The 17,222-nt window shown below is 39.0% G+C and overlaps 1 protein-coding gene across 2 annotated transcripts; it reads left to right on the top strand.

Annotated features, from left to right (window-relative positions):
• The first annotated feature begins 361 nt into the window (after positions 1–361).
• LOC104211336 (uncharacterized) lies at positions 362–4,981 on the top strand. 2 transcript variants are annotated; one of them, XM_070152737.1, is made up of 6 exons: positions 362–417; positions 1,515–1,862; positions 2,663–2,891; positions 2,982–3,786; positions 4,173–4,344; positions 4,462–4,981. In XM_070152737.1, exons 2-5 carry the CDS (start codon positions 1,520–1,522, stop codon positions 4,248–4,250), a joined length of 1,455 nt encoding a protein of 484 aa, XP_070008838.1. In that variant the 5' UTR covers positions 362–417; positions 1,515–1,519; the 3' UTR covers positions 4,251–4,344; positions 4,462–4,981. The 2 variants fall into 2 exon arrangements, with proteins under 2 accessions (XP_070008838.1, XP_009758681.1); XM_009760379.2 differs by having other exon boundaries at positions 2,663–3,786.
• The last annotated feature ends 12,241 nt before the right edge of the window (positions 4,982–17,222 follow it).

Below are 17,222 nucleotides of genomic sequence, written 5' to 3'. Positions count from 1 at the left end.
AATAATCTTCCACCGGGGGTAATATTTATCCATAACTGGGTACTGAAAGGATAAGCTTATAATACCCGGTATGGATAATCTTCTACCGGGGTAATGTTTATCTATAACTGGGTACTGAAAGGATAAACTTATTATATCCGGTATGGATAATCTTCTACCGGAAATAATATTTATCCATAACCGGGTACCGAAGTGATAAGCTTCTTCAGTAAGCTTATTTCCAATAGAGTACTAAATAGATAAACATATTTACGGTGGAGTCCCATATGGATAAGTTTCTTGAGGAAGCTTATTTACAACGGAGTAGTAAATGAATATCCATAATATAATATATTTATAACAAAAATCATATTTTGCCCAAGTATTCCAGGACATTGCCCTTCCCTCCGCGCACGGCGTCTCCGATTACCGGTTCAGGTGATGCATTCGATTTTTGCTTTTTTGCCGTTGAGCAGTCGATTCCTATTCAATTTCCCCCCTCAATTGATTGCTTTTAGTTTTTACGTTGGGCATCAATCAAAGTACGTGGCTCGCACACCCTCTGACTGTTTTTTTCTTTTTCTTTGGGGAATTCGCTAATATACATAATACATAGTATGTAATTTGTTGTGATGAGCATGTAAAATTTATGGACTCATCTTCGAGGAGAAGTGGATGCAGTTGTTTACATTGTGTGCTTGTGAGTTTACAACGGCCTGTTGGTTTGATGTAGCCATAATTAGAGGTTAAAGTTGGATCGTAAGTGGCATTTTACCCTTTCAAGCTTCTAATTTTGTAGCTGAAATGTGATAGTAGTAGCTGATAACTTGTAATACTAAGCGAGATCATTTTATCTCCTGAAGTTCATAGGTTTATTCTGGACATTTTCTTAAATGAGTTGTTCGATTATTAGCATTTTCTTGAGATTTTGTACAGTCTTTATTGTGTGCGAATAAAGTAGCTTAATTTTACGTGATTCTTTTTTACTTCCAGATTTCTGTAAGGTCAACTGATTGGGCTGCCATATCTATATATGTTACCATCATAAATTTGGGCAGCACTAAGCAGGAACTTGAATTGAGCACTCAGTTTTTGCTATCTAATTCTGAAAGTAAAGAATAAAATGGTTAGATAGAGGTGATAAGAAATAAAGGAAATCATTGAAAACCACTCATTTATCTAGTTATTTTAACTCTCTCCGTAGTACTATGCTTATGGAACTAATTTCACTTCAACGCGAATGATGCATCTTCACGTTTGTCTTCTTTTGAAAATAACAAACTACATCTTCACCCTTGTCTTATTTTCTAATTTTCTGTATACCTGTCCAATACTATTGAATAGTGCTCTACAGTCCAGTGAGATGTGTGTTTACATTCAAGTATCAGAAATCCGTGCTCTCCATAATTTCTGATGTTTGAGTTTGTTCTTAGTGCATTCCTCAAAATTAAGATCATTAATTTTCTACTGTTCCCATATTCGTCGAAATTATAATTTGGACTAACTTGCTTCTATGCCAACTTCTGATATTTCAGATAAAATGCTGCAGTTATTTCTATCTAAACCATCATGGAAGGAAAATGTAGATGATGAATCAGCTGAACAGAGAAAAGCTCTTCTAAATGAGCTAGAATCAGTCATCTGGTCACTGATATCGGTGGAAGGTCGATCTGAATCTCGTCTTTGGCTTTGCATTGCTATCGCAGATGTACGGTCTATAACACCTCGTAATCAACATGAGTTATTCATGACCTTATTGAGGTCTAAGCCACTAAAGCGGCCCTTAGTCGGACAACTCCTACGATTGCTTTTCCAGAAGGAACCTCAGAAAGCAGGGCATATCATTGCAAAGAAATGCTTTTTATTAGAAAATTTCTTCAAAGGTAAGGTTTTACTATTTTACTTGAGTTAGTGGGTGAAGTGCATCTTGAGCTGGCGTTTTTCCTTAAGTTGGTTATTTAGTTCCTTTTTGCTTGATCCATGAGCCATATGCTTCTAGATTTTTCAGATGAAACTTCCTTGATTTTAGCTTGTTCTTCATGTCGAATTTATCAAAATCTTACTGACTGATTGACTCTTTCCATGAGATATATTGATTCAGTTATCACCTGTAAAAGACATGTTTTTTCTTACCAATCACTTATAACTTCAAAACGTATAATTTGGCTGGAGTGTGGCATGTGTAGACAACAATATTGGAAGATAACTTTTAGCAGTTACCATAAAAGTGGGTTTATTTGAGGAAAAGAAATTATCTGGTGACTTCACAGTTTGTTGAAGTTTGCTTTTGTCATTAAATTAAGTTATAAAAACATTAATGAGAATTTCCAATGGTACTTTTACCTATATAAAAAAAGGAGAATTACCAGGGGTACATTCTTTCTTGGGTTATCTTGTTGAGAGTTGCTGAACAAACAATAAAGTATAATTTTGTCTCAAGTCTATGTAGTTTTTCTTCTGAAATTTTGAGGGAAATAAAAAGTTCATGGTGATAGAACTGTTCCAATCTTTGTTCTAATATTCTTTATGTCAAAACGACTCTAGTATAGTTTGTTTACTGGATTGCTGTAGAGGTTAGTATGTGGTACATCACCTCTGTTCACACTTACTAAGATATTTTCCTGTACTGATTATTTGATCTCAGTAATTTTCATTTTTTGTCTGTAAATTATTGATCTTGCAGGAAACCAAAACCGTATTTTGCAGTGGTTCTCTAATTTTGCTGGTACTGGTTATGCAACCCATACAAAGGGGGCTAAGGCACTGTCCCAGTTTGCTTTTGTAAATAGAGACATCTGTTGGGAGGAGCTCGAGTGGAGGGGGAAACATGGGCAATCTCCTGCAATGGTTGCTACAAAGCCCCACTATTTTCTTGATCTGGATGTCGAACGAACAGTGGAGAATTTTCTTGAGTATGTTCCTGAATTTTGGTCATCTAAGGAATTTGCCGAGTCACTGAAAGATGGTGATATTCTGACCATTGATAATAATTTTTTTGTCAGTATGTTTGTTGACTTGATGTACAAGGAGGATTTGAAAGAAGTTTGGGAAATTATAGATGAGTTTCTCATTGAGCAATCTTTCTCTTTCTTATGTCAACACCTTCTCATCGTTCTTGGGGAACAAGATCTAAAGGTTTTCTTGGATTTACTCCAAAGACATGTTAAGCCAAGGTTGCAAAAGATGGATTGTCATGATTCTTCTTTTTGGCTGGAGATCATACTCTCCAAGTGTGATGGCAGTAATTCTCTTGATCAGTTGCTTCTCTTGAATGCAGTTACTACTCAAACTCGGCAGCTTATGCGATTTATACGTGACGAAGGAAGTCAGGAGCAAAAGGAAAAGGTTAAGCATATTGTTTTCCAAATTTGTACACCAACAATCTGTAAAGATAGCTTTATACCAATTCTAAGAGAATGTTTCAGCAGAAAATCTTTAGGAACTATAAAATGGTTGGGATTGCAGTCTTGGGCATTCCACTATTATTTATCTGAGGAATTCCAACATTCCAGTTCCTGGGAATGTTTATTTGTCAGCAATGACATAAGCTTTCGCAAGTCCAAGACTTATCCAATATTAGATCATGATCAACTTCTGGAAGAAAGTGAGTCTGTGCAGGACACCAGGTCAGCCAGAAATAAGCGCAAGAAAATGCAAAAACACAAAAAGAAAAAGAGAAGGAATCTTGAATTTGAAGAATTAGATGGGGTAGAATTTGCCGATGTTATTGAGGATAGAGCGGAATTTCATTTGACATCTGGTGACTGGTTGCTTTCTACTGATGGGTATTCAACTACTTGGAGCAGCGTAAGTTCAAAATACATTGTTTTCCTTCAAGTTCTATTCTCTATTTACCTGGCCATATTTTTCCATCTTCCCATTGCTATATTGACAATTGACATATGAATCCTGAACATCTAGGACCTCTGCTGCAAATCTCTTCCACTGAACTGGCTCTTAGACCATTTGACATTTGTCATATATAATTTAATTTGTTATTGGTGCAACTAATAGATTTAGGGATTGTGTCCATCATTAGCAATTTGAATAACAGAAGCATGCTGATTAATGTTGCATCTTTCTTAGGGGAAAGAATATGATTTTGAGCAAACATTACATGCATTAATGTTACTTCTTTTGATGTGTGAATTAGTTGTGTTTCTTTGTTTTTTTAACTATCATGATTTATATAGGTAGACCTACCTGAGCACCTATCAAAACATTGCTTCTTCACGTGGATGAAGTGGGTTATTGAGGGCATGGAGAGATGATCTTTCATTCGTGGTTGGAGTTCTTATCTAACAACAAAAAGATTATGGTCATCTTATGCTTTCCATATCCATCCCCTTATGGAAGAACTTGCAGGTTTAGTGGTCTTTTCATTTTTCGTTTCTTTAGTTACAGACTGAATGGTTCCACTCATCACAATATGCTTGTGGTTATCACCTTACCTTATTTTGCTTTTGTCATTTGAGATTGCAGGTGGATTCGACAAGTGAGATAAAAAGGGGCCGGTTCTTGATTTATCACTCTGGTTCAACGTCAGGAAGCATCTATTAAATGGTGCTTCGTCATTGCCTTCTGTCCTGATTGCAACTTTCTATTTCTTTTACCTTGAATCCTGCCTTGTAAGTCAAGTATTTACCGAAGCAATTCTTCACTGATTGTGAAGGTAACGATCGATATGAGGACATTGCAGGTTTGAGTTCCGCTCTTTCCTTGGGCCTTATGTGCTTAAAGCAGACCTTTCTCTGCCTGATGTTTTCTTTGTTCCACACCATGTTTCCAATGGGCAGAGGTCCTTTATTGCCATTTGCCAGAGCCCAGGAAAGCCAGAAGTTTCTTTTGCACCTACTTATACAGATCCTAACAGTTAATTTTTCATGTAATTGAAGTTTGGAAATGTAGCCCCGTCGATTTCATCTAAGTTTTTCATGATATGATGTATTGACGGTGCTACTCTATTTTCCTTGATGAATTATAGTTGTGAGGATTTGGATTATGAGCAATATTTCAGTTTACTACTGAAGTATAATATTAGTAACAATTACAGCCACAACTGCAGGGTCTTATAAACTAAAAAAAAGAAGCATATAAAATAGGCTCGCTTCTACTCCTTTAGTTTGTATTCTGGGTTGAGCCAAAGCTGCAACTCAATTCGACTTTAGATGCTTAGCTTTTTATTGATCTTGATTAGTTTTACTTTATTTATTTATTTATTTAATTTTTGGTAGAATGCTTAAGAACACCCCTAAACTTGCTCAGATTATTAGTTCCCTCCTCAAACTATACTTAGTCTTCATTATCCCTTTACACTTGGGTATTTTAAAGCATTTACCCCTGAACGATCTCATCCTAGCGAAGTGCCATACCCCTGCTTGTCATGTGGATTTTTTCCCGCGTGGCATATTTTAAAAATAATACTCCTTTCGTTTAAAAAAGAATGGACTTATTATTCTACAGGGATTGAACTAAGATTTTTCTTGATCATGTTTTTTACAAATATTCTAAATTGTTTACTTGTGACTTACCTTTTATGTAGTTTCTAAATATGTAGACTTTATTTCAAAAATTTTAAAGAATTTATGTTTGAATTCACATTGAGAATTAGTCAATTTGATCATCGTACTTCGAAAAAATTCAAATCGAGGTAGTATATATTTTTGCACTTTTTTTAATTCACTAATTTTTTAGATAATCTTTTTCTATTTAAATTTATAAAAATATTGCTGAATCTCCATTATTTAGGCTAAATTTTATTATTTGGCTCAAAATAATGAAGATCCAAGAAATTCATTTTTTTTTGTAATTTTGGTCCGACAAAGAAGAAATACACAATTGAGATAAATAGTCATTGCATCTAAAAAGTAAATATACAATCGGAACTTGAAGCTAAGAGCGTGGCTTGCTGGTCAATAAAGTGGGTGAGAACCATAAGGTCTCGGGTGCAATCTAATGGAGGTAAAAATACTAGGTGATTTTTTTTATTTGTTCAAGCATTGGTGGACAACGTTACTTGATACCTATTGCTAGTGAGAGATGCCAGGTATCCTCTTGAATTAGTCGAGATACGCGTAAGCTGCTTGTGACACCACGATTATCAAAAAGGAAAAAGATACAAAGTAAAAAGAAAAAAAGATACAAAGTAAAAAGAAAAAAAGATACAAAATTGAAATAAATAGTCATGACATCTAAACAAGAGATAAAAATAAGTGCACATTTGCAAATTTATTACTTTGGCTATACCTTTTGTATTTGGTTAAACATATTGAGATTTTTATCCTATAGGTACAAAGGTAGGACAATATTTACCCGTTTTAGCTTGATTTTAAGGTTTTCCATGTAGCTAGAATTCGTCTATAAAATATATACAGTCCAGCAAATTGATATTTTCTTCTTCCTCCTTCAGCCTTTGGCTGAACATCCTGCTAAACCCACTCAATTATCCAAATGTTTAGATATAAGCTTCTTAAAGTATTTTTAATTATTTTCGAGAATTCAACTTTTAAACTCCAAGCTTTAAATTTTTGTTAATGGGAAAAAACTTTTTTTCTAAGCCTAACGTGATGGCACATAATCTCTAAACTAAGTAAGCCTAACGTTAACTGAGATAATATTTTTATTTGCTAACTTTAATTTAAGTAACTCTTAATAATTTACAATTCCCAAAACCGGTGATACAAGTCACAAGCCTTTCTTAGAGTAGTTATACACAATAAATACATCACTGCTCCAAAACAAAAGGAATAGATAGAAATAAATACAAATGAAGGTGACTCCGAGGCCTGCGAACGCTGTAGCAGGTTTACCTTGAGTCTCCACCGCAACGACCCGCACAACTACTACCGATCAAATACCTAGATCTGTATACAAAAATGTACAAAAGTGTAGTATGAGCACACCACGGCGGTACCCGGTAATTATCAAGACTAACCTCAGTGTGGTAGTGACGAGGAATAGTCCAGACACCTACTGGTCAAATAAATTGAACATGATTAGATAATATACTATCAACCTAGAAATGACATAGTAATATCAACAGCAGGGAAAGAACAAACTACAATCAGTAGAAACAATAAAGAGAAACACGGGTGGAAACGAAAGATAACCAAATAAATTAACACCAACATAGCTGGAACACAGACAAGTAAAAATGTGCTCAAACAAGGAAGGCGATGTCAGCTCAATAAATCATATCGTTTCCGATGCACAATTTCCAGCCATTTCAAACTCGATGTCTCATATCATAACCTCAATTACCAAACTTTTAGCACAACACGACACCTTGTGTCCATATATTTCTATCTCACTTTACACATCAATGTTCTCATGTTACTCAGTTCATAGGGTCCATAACTAATGCAATTAAGATGTTCAAGGAGTCTGATTTACATAACATAAAGTAGAGTACATCTTCTAAATCAATTAGGAACTCAGTAAAAAAGATAAAGTTATTTTTAGAAATCATTTGAATAGAGAAAGTACCATTTTCAATTAAAGTACAACATCGAATGAATTATTACCTTTAACAAGGAATTAAATAAATTAACTTAGTAGAAATTTCATTTTAAAGTAAAATACAACCTCAAACGGTTTAAGGAAATTTAATTGAGTAACTAAATGAATTGAAGATGAAACAATTATTGAAATTTTAAAGTATTGAAAAATATGTATATAAATACGGCGAAGTATTGAAAACACGATGGGGTTCCTTTACAAAGGATCACAGCGGTAAAGGAATCTGAATAGTTAAAATACTTGAATTGATAACAACAAATAAGCATAGCAAACAGAAAGTGCACGACATCACCCTTCGTGCTTTTGCTCTCATTCTCACTATAATAATCAATATTTACTTTTATTCTTTCTTGTTGCAGGCGTGCAACTCGATCCCATTTCAAATATTACCGTGGCGGCGTGCCACCCGATCCCATTTCATATATTACCATGGCGGCGTGCCACCCGATCCCATTTCATATATCTTGTAGCAGACATGCAACTCGATCCAATTTCATATATCTTGTTGCAGGTGTGCAATCCGCTCCCATTTCATATATCTTGTTGCAGGCGTGCAACCGCTCCCATCATGGAGGCGTGCCTCCCGATCCCATTTACAAATCAACATCAATCATAAAAGAATTTCGGCAAGGAAACGAGAGTATAACAATAACATCCCGGCAAGGGAGACAAGATCATAAATAACAACATCTCGGCAAGGGAACAATAGTATAACAACAATATCTCAGCAAGGAAAATAATATCATAAACAATAACATCCCGGCAAGGGAATCAGCAAATACATATAAGGGTCATGGAAAAACCAAGAAGCACGATAACCTCAACAAAACAACAAATCATAATAAGCACGTGATAACTACACCGATAACCACAACAATTGGACATGTAACATATATGCACGAAGTCATAGAGGAACTCAAAATCAAGAAGTATCAAAACAATAAGAAAGGTAATCACTTCAATTAAGGCAATTAAGGGTCAAGGTAACACGTAAGAATTAGAGGAAAGCTAGCAACGTCATATGGATCATATAGAGGCAATTTAAGCAATTAGGAAACCCAATCATAACAGAATACTTTCCACATAAGGACCTAGGAACCCTAGAGGCAATTTTTTCATAAATAAGTTTGAGCACACACTCGTCACCTCACATGCATGGACTACAATTAGCATAAAAGACTCAATTCCTAAGGGGAAGTCCCCCCACAAGGTTAGGCAAGATACTTATCTCGAAGACGATAAACCGATACTCTAAAATGTACTTCTCGGGTGAAAATACCTCTGGACGGCTCATATCTAACTAAAAATGACTTGAATACATCTAACAATGCAAGAGAAAACAATTCCAGTTAACAAAACTATGATTCCTATACAATTTGCAAAAAATCAACAAAAATCAACTCCCTAGGCCCCCACCTCGAATCCTGACAAAATTTAAAAAAACCGTATACTCATTCCGACACGAGTTCACCCATACAAAAATTATCTAATTCCGATATCATTTGGTCATTCAAATCATCATTTTACATTTTTGAAAGATTTCACAATTTTCCCCAAATTTTCCTTTAGATTCTCATGAATTTGATATTAAATCTAAGATATAATCACAAAATATAGTTGAAAATTGATTAGAGACACTTACCCAATGATTTGGAGAAGTTTGGGTCATTGAAAAATCGCCTATGGAGGTTTAGGGTTTGAGAAAATTGAAAAATGGGGGAAAATCCCGTCAGAAACCTCACTTAACAGGCCTCAGATATCGTATTTGCGACCCAGGGTTCACAATACCGAACCCTTGTAAATTGCGAACAAAGCAGGGCTGACAGAAGTCGCATTTGCGACCAAAAGTTCGAATTTGTGAACTGAGCATCGCAACAACAACAACAACAACAACGACCCAGTATAATCCCACAAGTGGGGTCTGGGGAGGGTAATATGTATGCAGACCTTACCCCTACCCCGAAGGGTAGAGAGGCTGTTTCCAGGAGACCCTCGGCTCAAAAAAGCAATAGGAGCTGATATATTAGTACCATAAAAATGCATAATAAAAATAACAGCAATATATAAGAGATATGAAATACAGAATACGAAATACGAAATAGATGGCTGGTATAGTAAAACTAGAAGGTAAAGCCCTGCATCAATAGACGACCAATGACATTCTTAGTCTAACTCCTAACTGGCTAGTCTCACTCTATTGTGCTGTAGAAATATTCACAACTCTCCCCTAACCTACAACCTTAATGCTCGACCTCCATAATTCCATGTCAAGGGCCATGTCCTCAGTAATCCTAAGTCGCGCCATGTCCTGTCTGATCACCTCTCCCCAATACTTGTTAGTTCGTCCTCTACCTCTCCGCGTGCCCACTACAGCCAGTCGCTCACACCTCCTCACCGGTGCATCAATGCTCCTCCTCTGAATGTGCCCGAACCATCTGAGTCTTACTTCCCGCATCTTGTCCTCCATGGGGGCCACACCCACCTTCTCTCGAATATCTTCATTCCTAATCTTATCCATCCTTGTATGCCCGCACATCCACCTCAACATCCTCATCTCTGCTACTTTCATCTTCTGGATGTGTGAGTTCTTTACCGGCCAACATTCAGTTCCATATAACATGGCAGGCCTAACCACTGCTCTATAAAACTTACCTTTTAGTAACGGTGGCACTTTCTTGTCACACAAGACTCCCGACGCTAACCTCCACTTCATCCACCCCACCCCTATACGGTGTGTGACATCCTCGTCAATCTCCCCGATCCCCTGAATAACCGATCCAAGGTACTTGAAACTACCTCTCTTGGGAATGACTTGAGAGTCAAGCCTCACTTCAACTCCCGCTTCCGTCGGCTCAACTCCAAATTTGCACTCGAGGTATTCCGTCTTCGTCCTGCTCAACTTGAAACCTTTAGACTCAAGAGCATGTCTCCAAATCTCTAGCCTCTCGTTGACGCCGCCTCGTGTCTCGTCAATTAGAATAATGTCATCAGCAAATAGCATGCACCATGACACCTCCCCTTGAATATGATGAGTCAGTGCATCCATCACCAGGGCAAATAGGAATGGGCTGAGCGCAGACCCTTGGTGCAACCCCGTAATAACTGGAAAGTGTTCAGAGTCACCTCCTACTGTCCTAACCCGAGTCTTAGCTCCATCATACATGTCTTTAATCACCCTAATATAGTTACTCGGGACCACTTTATCCTCTAAGCAGCTCCATAAGACCTCCCTAGGAACCTTATCGTACGCTTTCTCCAGATCAATAAACACCATGTGGAGATCCTTCTTCCTATCTCTGTACTGTTCCACCATCCTCCTAATAAGGTGGATAGCTTCTGTGGTAGATCGTCCCGGCATGAACCCGAACTGGTTGTCTGAAATAGACACCGTCCTTCGCACTCTCATTTCTACCACTCTCTCCCAAACTTTCATGGTATGACTTAGTAATTTGATGCCCCTATAGTTGTTACAGCTCTGGACATCACCTTTGTTCTTATACAACGGGACCATTGTACTCCACCTCCACTCTTCAGGCATTCTATTAGTCTTGAATATAACACTAAACAATGCAGTAAGCCATTCCAAGCCTGCTCTACCCACACACCTCCACAGTTCAACCGGAATTTCGTCTGGCCCGGTAGCTCTGCCCCTTCTCATCTTACGCATTGCCTCCATGACTTCATCGATCTCAATGTCCCTACAATTACTTACTTCATGGTGACTGTCGGCATTCCTCGATTCCCCAAGTATAATATCCTGATCCCCTTCTTCACTTAGAAGTTTATGAAAGTAGGTCTGCCACCTCCTCTTAATCTGGTCATCTCCCATCAAAACTTTGCCGTCATCATCTTTTATGCACCTCACTTGGTCCAGATCCCGAGTTGTCCTCTCTCTCGCCTTAGCGAGTCGGAATAACTTCTTCTCCCCACCTTTGTTCCTTAGTTCCTCATACAGACGAGCAAAAGCTGTCGTCTTAGCCTCCGTCACTGCCATCTTCGCCTCCTTCCTAGCTACCTTATACCTTTGACTGTTCTCTCTCTTCTCCTCCTCATCAGTGCTCCCTACTAACCGCAGGTAAGCCGCCTTCTTTGCTTCCACTTTACCTTGGACAACTGCATTCCACCACCAATCTCCTTTGTGGCCACCATTGTGGCCCGTAGATATCCCTAACACCTCTCTCGCCGCCTTTCTTATACAGTCCGCCGTCGTCGACCATATTGTGTTTGCGTCCCCACTACTTCTCCAAGCTCCCATTGCCGATAACCTTCCTTCCAACTCCTTAGCTTTATCCTTAGTTAAGGCGCCCCACCTAATGTTGGGGCGTCCTTGTACTGACCTCTTCTTCCTCTTTATCCTAATACAAATGTCTATCACCAAAAGCCTATGCTGCGTTGAGAGGGTCTCACCTGGGATAACCTTGCAGTCCTCGCACAACCTTCTGTCGCATCTCCTGAGGAGGAGATAGTCAATCTGAGTCTTCGCCACCGAACTTTGGTAAGTAACCAAATGTTCATCCCGCTTCGTAAAACTCGAGTTTGCAATGACTAGATCGAAAGCCTTGGCAAAGTCCAACAGCGCAATGCCCCCTCCGTTCCGCTCTCCGAAACCAAATCCGCCATGCACCTCAGTGTACCCACCTGCAGATAACCCAATATGACCATTGAAATCTCCTCCTATGAATAACCTCTCAGAAGGCGGTATACTACGAACAATCTCATCCAACCCCTCCCAAAATTGCCTTTTAATATCCTCATCCAAGCCTGCTTGTGGTGCGTACGCGCTAACGACATTTAAAGTACCCTCATCTACCACCAACTTAATAGTCATTAGTCTATCATTCACCCGCCTGACCTCTACCACGGACTCTCTAAGATGGCTATCTACCAGGATACCCACTCCATTCTTACCCCTCAGGACACCAGAGTACCACAACTTATACCCATCCACGTTTTTCGCCCTCGATCCGACCCACCTAGTCTCCTGGACACACGCTATATTAATCTTCCTCTTCTGCAGGATTTTCGCCAACTCTATGGATTTACTCGTTAGTGAACCTATGTTCCATGACCCGATTCTCAACCTATAGGCTTCCTTGCCCCCTCTACCTCCCCTGCTACCCGACCCACCCCCTGAACCCAGCCCCACACTCTGCCCCACCCGAGGACATGCCCTTATTCTATCATCCCAGACTGCAGCCACTACACCTACAACAATCTAGAGAAGACTCGCTAGTGCACAACGTACACAAATCAAACTAGAAGGAAACACGTGGTAACTAGTATCCTAGTTGAAAGGTTTAACTATTGCGAAGTAAAGTAACAGTAATTTAGCTAACACCAAAAGGGAAACAGTAAAACAGGAGGTACCAACTCCCGATAACAAAACCTGTGGCTGATTTGCTGTGCTCGATGTAGTTGTACGCTCACGCACCACTTCCTACTGCCCTTGCTGACACTCGCCCAGGTTGCTCTCCTTTGCCAGTGCTCGTGCGCCCAACTTGTCTCCAATACTCCGAGAATTCCTGAAAACACAGAAAATACCACGACCCAAAAACCAGAAGGAGCTATCACCGCTACCACTGGTATAGCCCCAACAATATAAAATGTACCAAGAAAGGAGACACATACACTATATCTACACACACACATACACTATATTCATGTATCATCCGCATACGCAGTCAGAAATATCATAAACCAGAAAAAGGCAATCAAAAAAGATTCCAAAGCAGTAACAAAGTTAACCTTTTACCTCAAATTGAATTAAATTTACAAACGTAACAACCCGAGAATTTCCCGAAGAAGGATTTGATTTTGATTCGTTATCAGCGAATTTGGTGTTCAAAACCCTAAATTCTTATTGATTTTACTTCTTACAGTGGAAATGGCATTTTAAGTGGAATTTGAGATTTAGGGCTGTGTTGAGTTTTGGGCGGAAAATGGGGACGGAAAGCGAGAGGGCTAAACCAAACAAGCACAACATAGCCTAAACCTATCCGAAACTCATCCAAGCCCTCGGGGCTTCAAACCAAATATGTACACAAGTCTAAAAACATCATAAGGACTTACTCGTGCGATCAAATCATCAAAATAACATAAAAAACTATGAATTTAACCTCAAAACTCATTATTTTCTAACTTTCCAACCGGACGTCCAAATCACGTCAATTCAATTCCGATTCTCACCAAATTTCACAGATAGGACTTAAATATCATAAAAAACTTGTACCAGGATACAAAACCAAAATGTGGGCCCGATACCAATGAGTTCAAACATTAATTCATTTATTTATTTCCTTTAAAACCCAGCACAACAATTTTCTTCAAAAATTATTTTCTAAGGCTAGAGACCTCGGAATTTAATTCTAGGCATATGTCCAAGTCCCATATTTTACCACAGACCTACCGGGATCGTCAGAACACAGATCCGAATTTGTTTACCAAAAATATTGACCAAAGTCAACAAAAAATCAATTTTTAACACTAAAAATTACTATATTTTTCATATTTTCACATAAAAGCTTTCCGATTTCACGCTCGGACTGCGCACGCAAGTCGATACACATAATATGAAGCTGCTCGTGACCTTAAACTACCGAACTAGACGCAATTGCTCAAAACGATCAGTTGGGCATTATATCCTCCTCCACTTAAACATACGTTCGTCCTCGAACATGCCCAGAGTCATTCCAAAACCATCGAACCACTACATGAGCTCCTCATACATACACCTGGGGGTGATTCCCCATCATCCAACCTATGCAGAACTAACAATGCAACTTAACTAAATGTCTCATCTCCTCCTTAGTCCATAACCTTAGAACAAGACCCAAACCTCAACATCCGAAATTCATTATAGGACCCGAATTCCACATCATCACACTGAACACACCCAAACAAGCTGAATCGAGCCAAAAATTTCAATCCAGAATACAATCACATGTTGTTCCACATAACTCACATACTCAAAGCAATAACCTCTGACCACCATAGCTGCTCAAATAACATCTTGGATGCCGGCAATATACTTCACATTGAATACAACCTTGTTCCGCACTTCCACAACACTACCCATGATAAAGAGACATGCGGAAACTCATAGCCGCCCATGAAGTCAACAAATCACGAAGCTCTCTCGCCCGCCAAGGGCCATTACCCAAATCTTAGCAGAAACACCCTCTCACTTCCAAACACTCCCCACCCCCAATACCATAACACTAATCTCAGGTCTAAGAACCTCATCTCAGCCAATACAAGCAATCCAACTAACAAATCATCACGGAACCACACAGATTCTTACACTACACAATTCTTACACCAAATGAGCAATAACTCAATTATGTAGCACAAATAAAGGAAAAAAAGTAGAAAAATTATCTAATAAGTACAACATGTGTGACAACAAAAGTATAGGTTTTTCATCGAATCGTCCCACAGAGGGAAGACACAACACCAAATAAACATAAGGAAAGGGTATCCCACATAACATCCGTTGCGGCGTGCAGCCCGCTCCCAAATACTCATCGAGCCAAAATGCTGGGGCTCACTGATCATATGAATACTGATATCAAATACAGCAGAGTGCACAAATAAAACTGTGGGAAAAAGTGAATAGAAGTAATAAGACATAAAAGAAACAAGTACAACTGAGGTGCAATGAGCAAATTAACATCATGAAGGCTATCTCGCCTGCATCGCCATAAGGCCCGAAAGGAATCACAACATGCGTGGAGAATACAGCCTCACAGCTCATCACAACATAAGAGAGCAACGCATAACATAGGCCAGAGGCATAAATAATATCCATTCTTCCTGCTAACATAACCAAAATGGCAATCTCACAGGAGCACACAAACTTAACCTGATACAAGATACATATTCTCATTGAGCTTTCACATTGTCTCAACCAAATCTTGATCCTTCCCAATTAGATAAATATGCTTCAAAAGATCCACAACAACTTATCGATAATACATGTTATTAATTATCCCATTATCAACATTTCTTCACAATCCGCAATCAAGAAATAGTCCACATGAGGGTATCTAGCTCCAAACCTCAGGAAATGCCAAAATTTCCATACCCAACTCAACTACGCAAATCAAATGGCTGATATATCTCTCACACCCTATCATTTTACTGAAGCACCCATATAGGGTTTCTGGCCGCGTAACAAAACATGAACCTCAAAAGCCTCAAAACCCAGTAATCACCATGCCACTAGCCATGCAACCCGCAAACCAAAACTCAAGGGTCTTTCCCAAACTGCCCGCTCTTCACATATGATAACCAACAATGCCAACACTCTATTAATTTCTAATACCGATTCAGGAGAAAACCACAATGTACCACATATTCCTTATGCCCGTAGTAGACAGCCAACTCAAGCCGTTGGCAACTAGGCCATCAATACCACACCTTCTAAACTCAACCGAGTCACACAAACATTCCAATCCAAGAGTGCTGCCACAAATTCCAGTAGAGAATTCCCTTTCAAAAGGACCAATTACTTCCATTGCCATGCTGACCCCTTCACTACTGAACTGACCCATTTCTTCGGATAGTCGATAAGCAATATCCCCCCTTAAAGCCCCAATATCATCCCTTGCATGATTTTAGTCTTTTGTTATATACAAATTTTGGAAACCTTCTAATACCACTTATATACATACCTCAGGCCAAAACTAATATAAATCTGACTCTGCAATCTAAACTCCACAAGTAGACTCCTCCACTTGGCGCGAAGCCATCGAAACAACGTCTGATGATCCGTAAAGCTAACATTCACGACTCACACAATGAAAATCACAAGGTACTCCAATACTACCAGCTATCCTCAATCAACCTCCACCTCGCGACCCTGCCACGATCTCGACGACTAGCCAATCAATTAAACCTTTCCAAGCTCGCACTCACCAACCAGATGCCAGAAACTGTTGCGTCTCCATATGAACAATTGAATAGCCTCTCAATACCTCTGTATCTTCAGTCTGGACAACACGTTGAGACAATGTCTGAGCTCCCTGACTCCTCCGTAGTCTATTTGTAGCATTCGAACCACTGGCGCATAGAGGTCACTGAGAGCGTAATATTATACACGAGTGGATGTAAAGGAACATAAGTTATACACTTCGAGCTGAATCAATGTTGCACGATAAGGAATGAAAGAAGTGGAATTTCCTAACAGTTCCGTAGCCTCTTAAAGATAAGTACAGACGTCTCCATACCGATTCTCAAGACTCTACTAAACCTGCTTATGACTCGTAGCACATATCGACCTAGAGCTCTGATACCAACTTGTCACGACGCAAAAATCCCTCCGAAGGAGTCGTGATGGCACCTAGTCTCTAAACTAGGTAAGCCTAACGTTAACTAAGATAACATTTATATTTGCCAACGTTAATTTAAATAACTCTTAACAATTTACAATTTCCAAAACCGGTGGTACAAGTCACAAGCCTTTCTAAGAGTAGTTATACAAAATAAATACATCACTGCTCCGAAACAAAAGGAACAAATAAAAATAAATACAAATAAAGGTGACTCCGAGGCCTGCGAACGCTGTAGCAGGTTTACCTTAAGTCTCCACCGCAATGATCTATATAGCTACTACTAATCAAATACCTAGATCTGTACACAAAAATGTACAGAAGTGCAGTATGATTACACCACAACGGTGCCCAGTAAGTATCAAGACTAACCTCGGTGGGGTAGTGACGAGGAAT

Source organism: Nicotiana sylvestris, chromosome 7, assembly GCF_000393655.2.
Source record: "Nicotiana sylvestris chromosome 7, ASM39365v2, whole genome shotgun sequence".
Classification (NCBI taxonomy): Eukaryota; Viridiplantae; Streptophyta; class Magnoliopsida; order Solanales; family Solanaceae; genus Nicotiana; species Nicotiana sylvestris.
This window is presented reverse-complemented; position numbering and strand designations above follow the sequence as displayed.

Coding starts and splice junctions, on each gene's coding strand:
- LOC104211336 (XM_009760379.2), top strand. CDS start 1,520: ATGCTGCAGTTATTTCTATCTAAACCATCATGGAAGGAAAATGTAGAT. Junction 1,863..2,662: donor ATTAGAAAATTTCTTCAAAG/GTAAGGTTTTAC, acceptor TTGATCTTGCAG/GAAACCAAAACCGTATTTTG. Junction 3,787..4,172: donor ATTCAACTACTTGGAGCAGC/GTAAGTTCAAAA, acceptor TGATTTATATAG/GTAGACCTACCTGAGCACCT.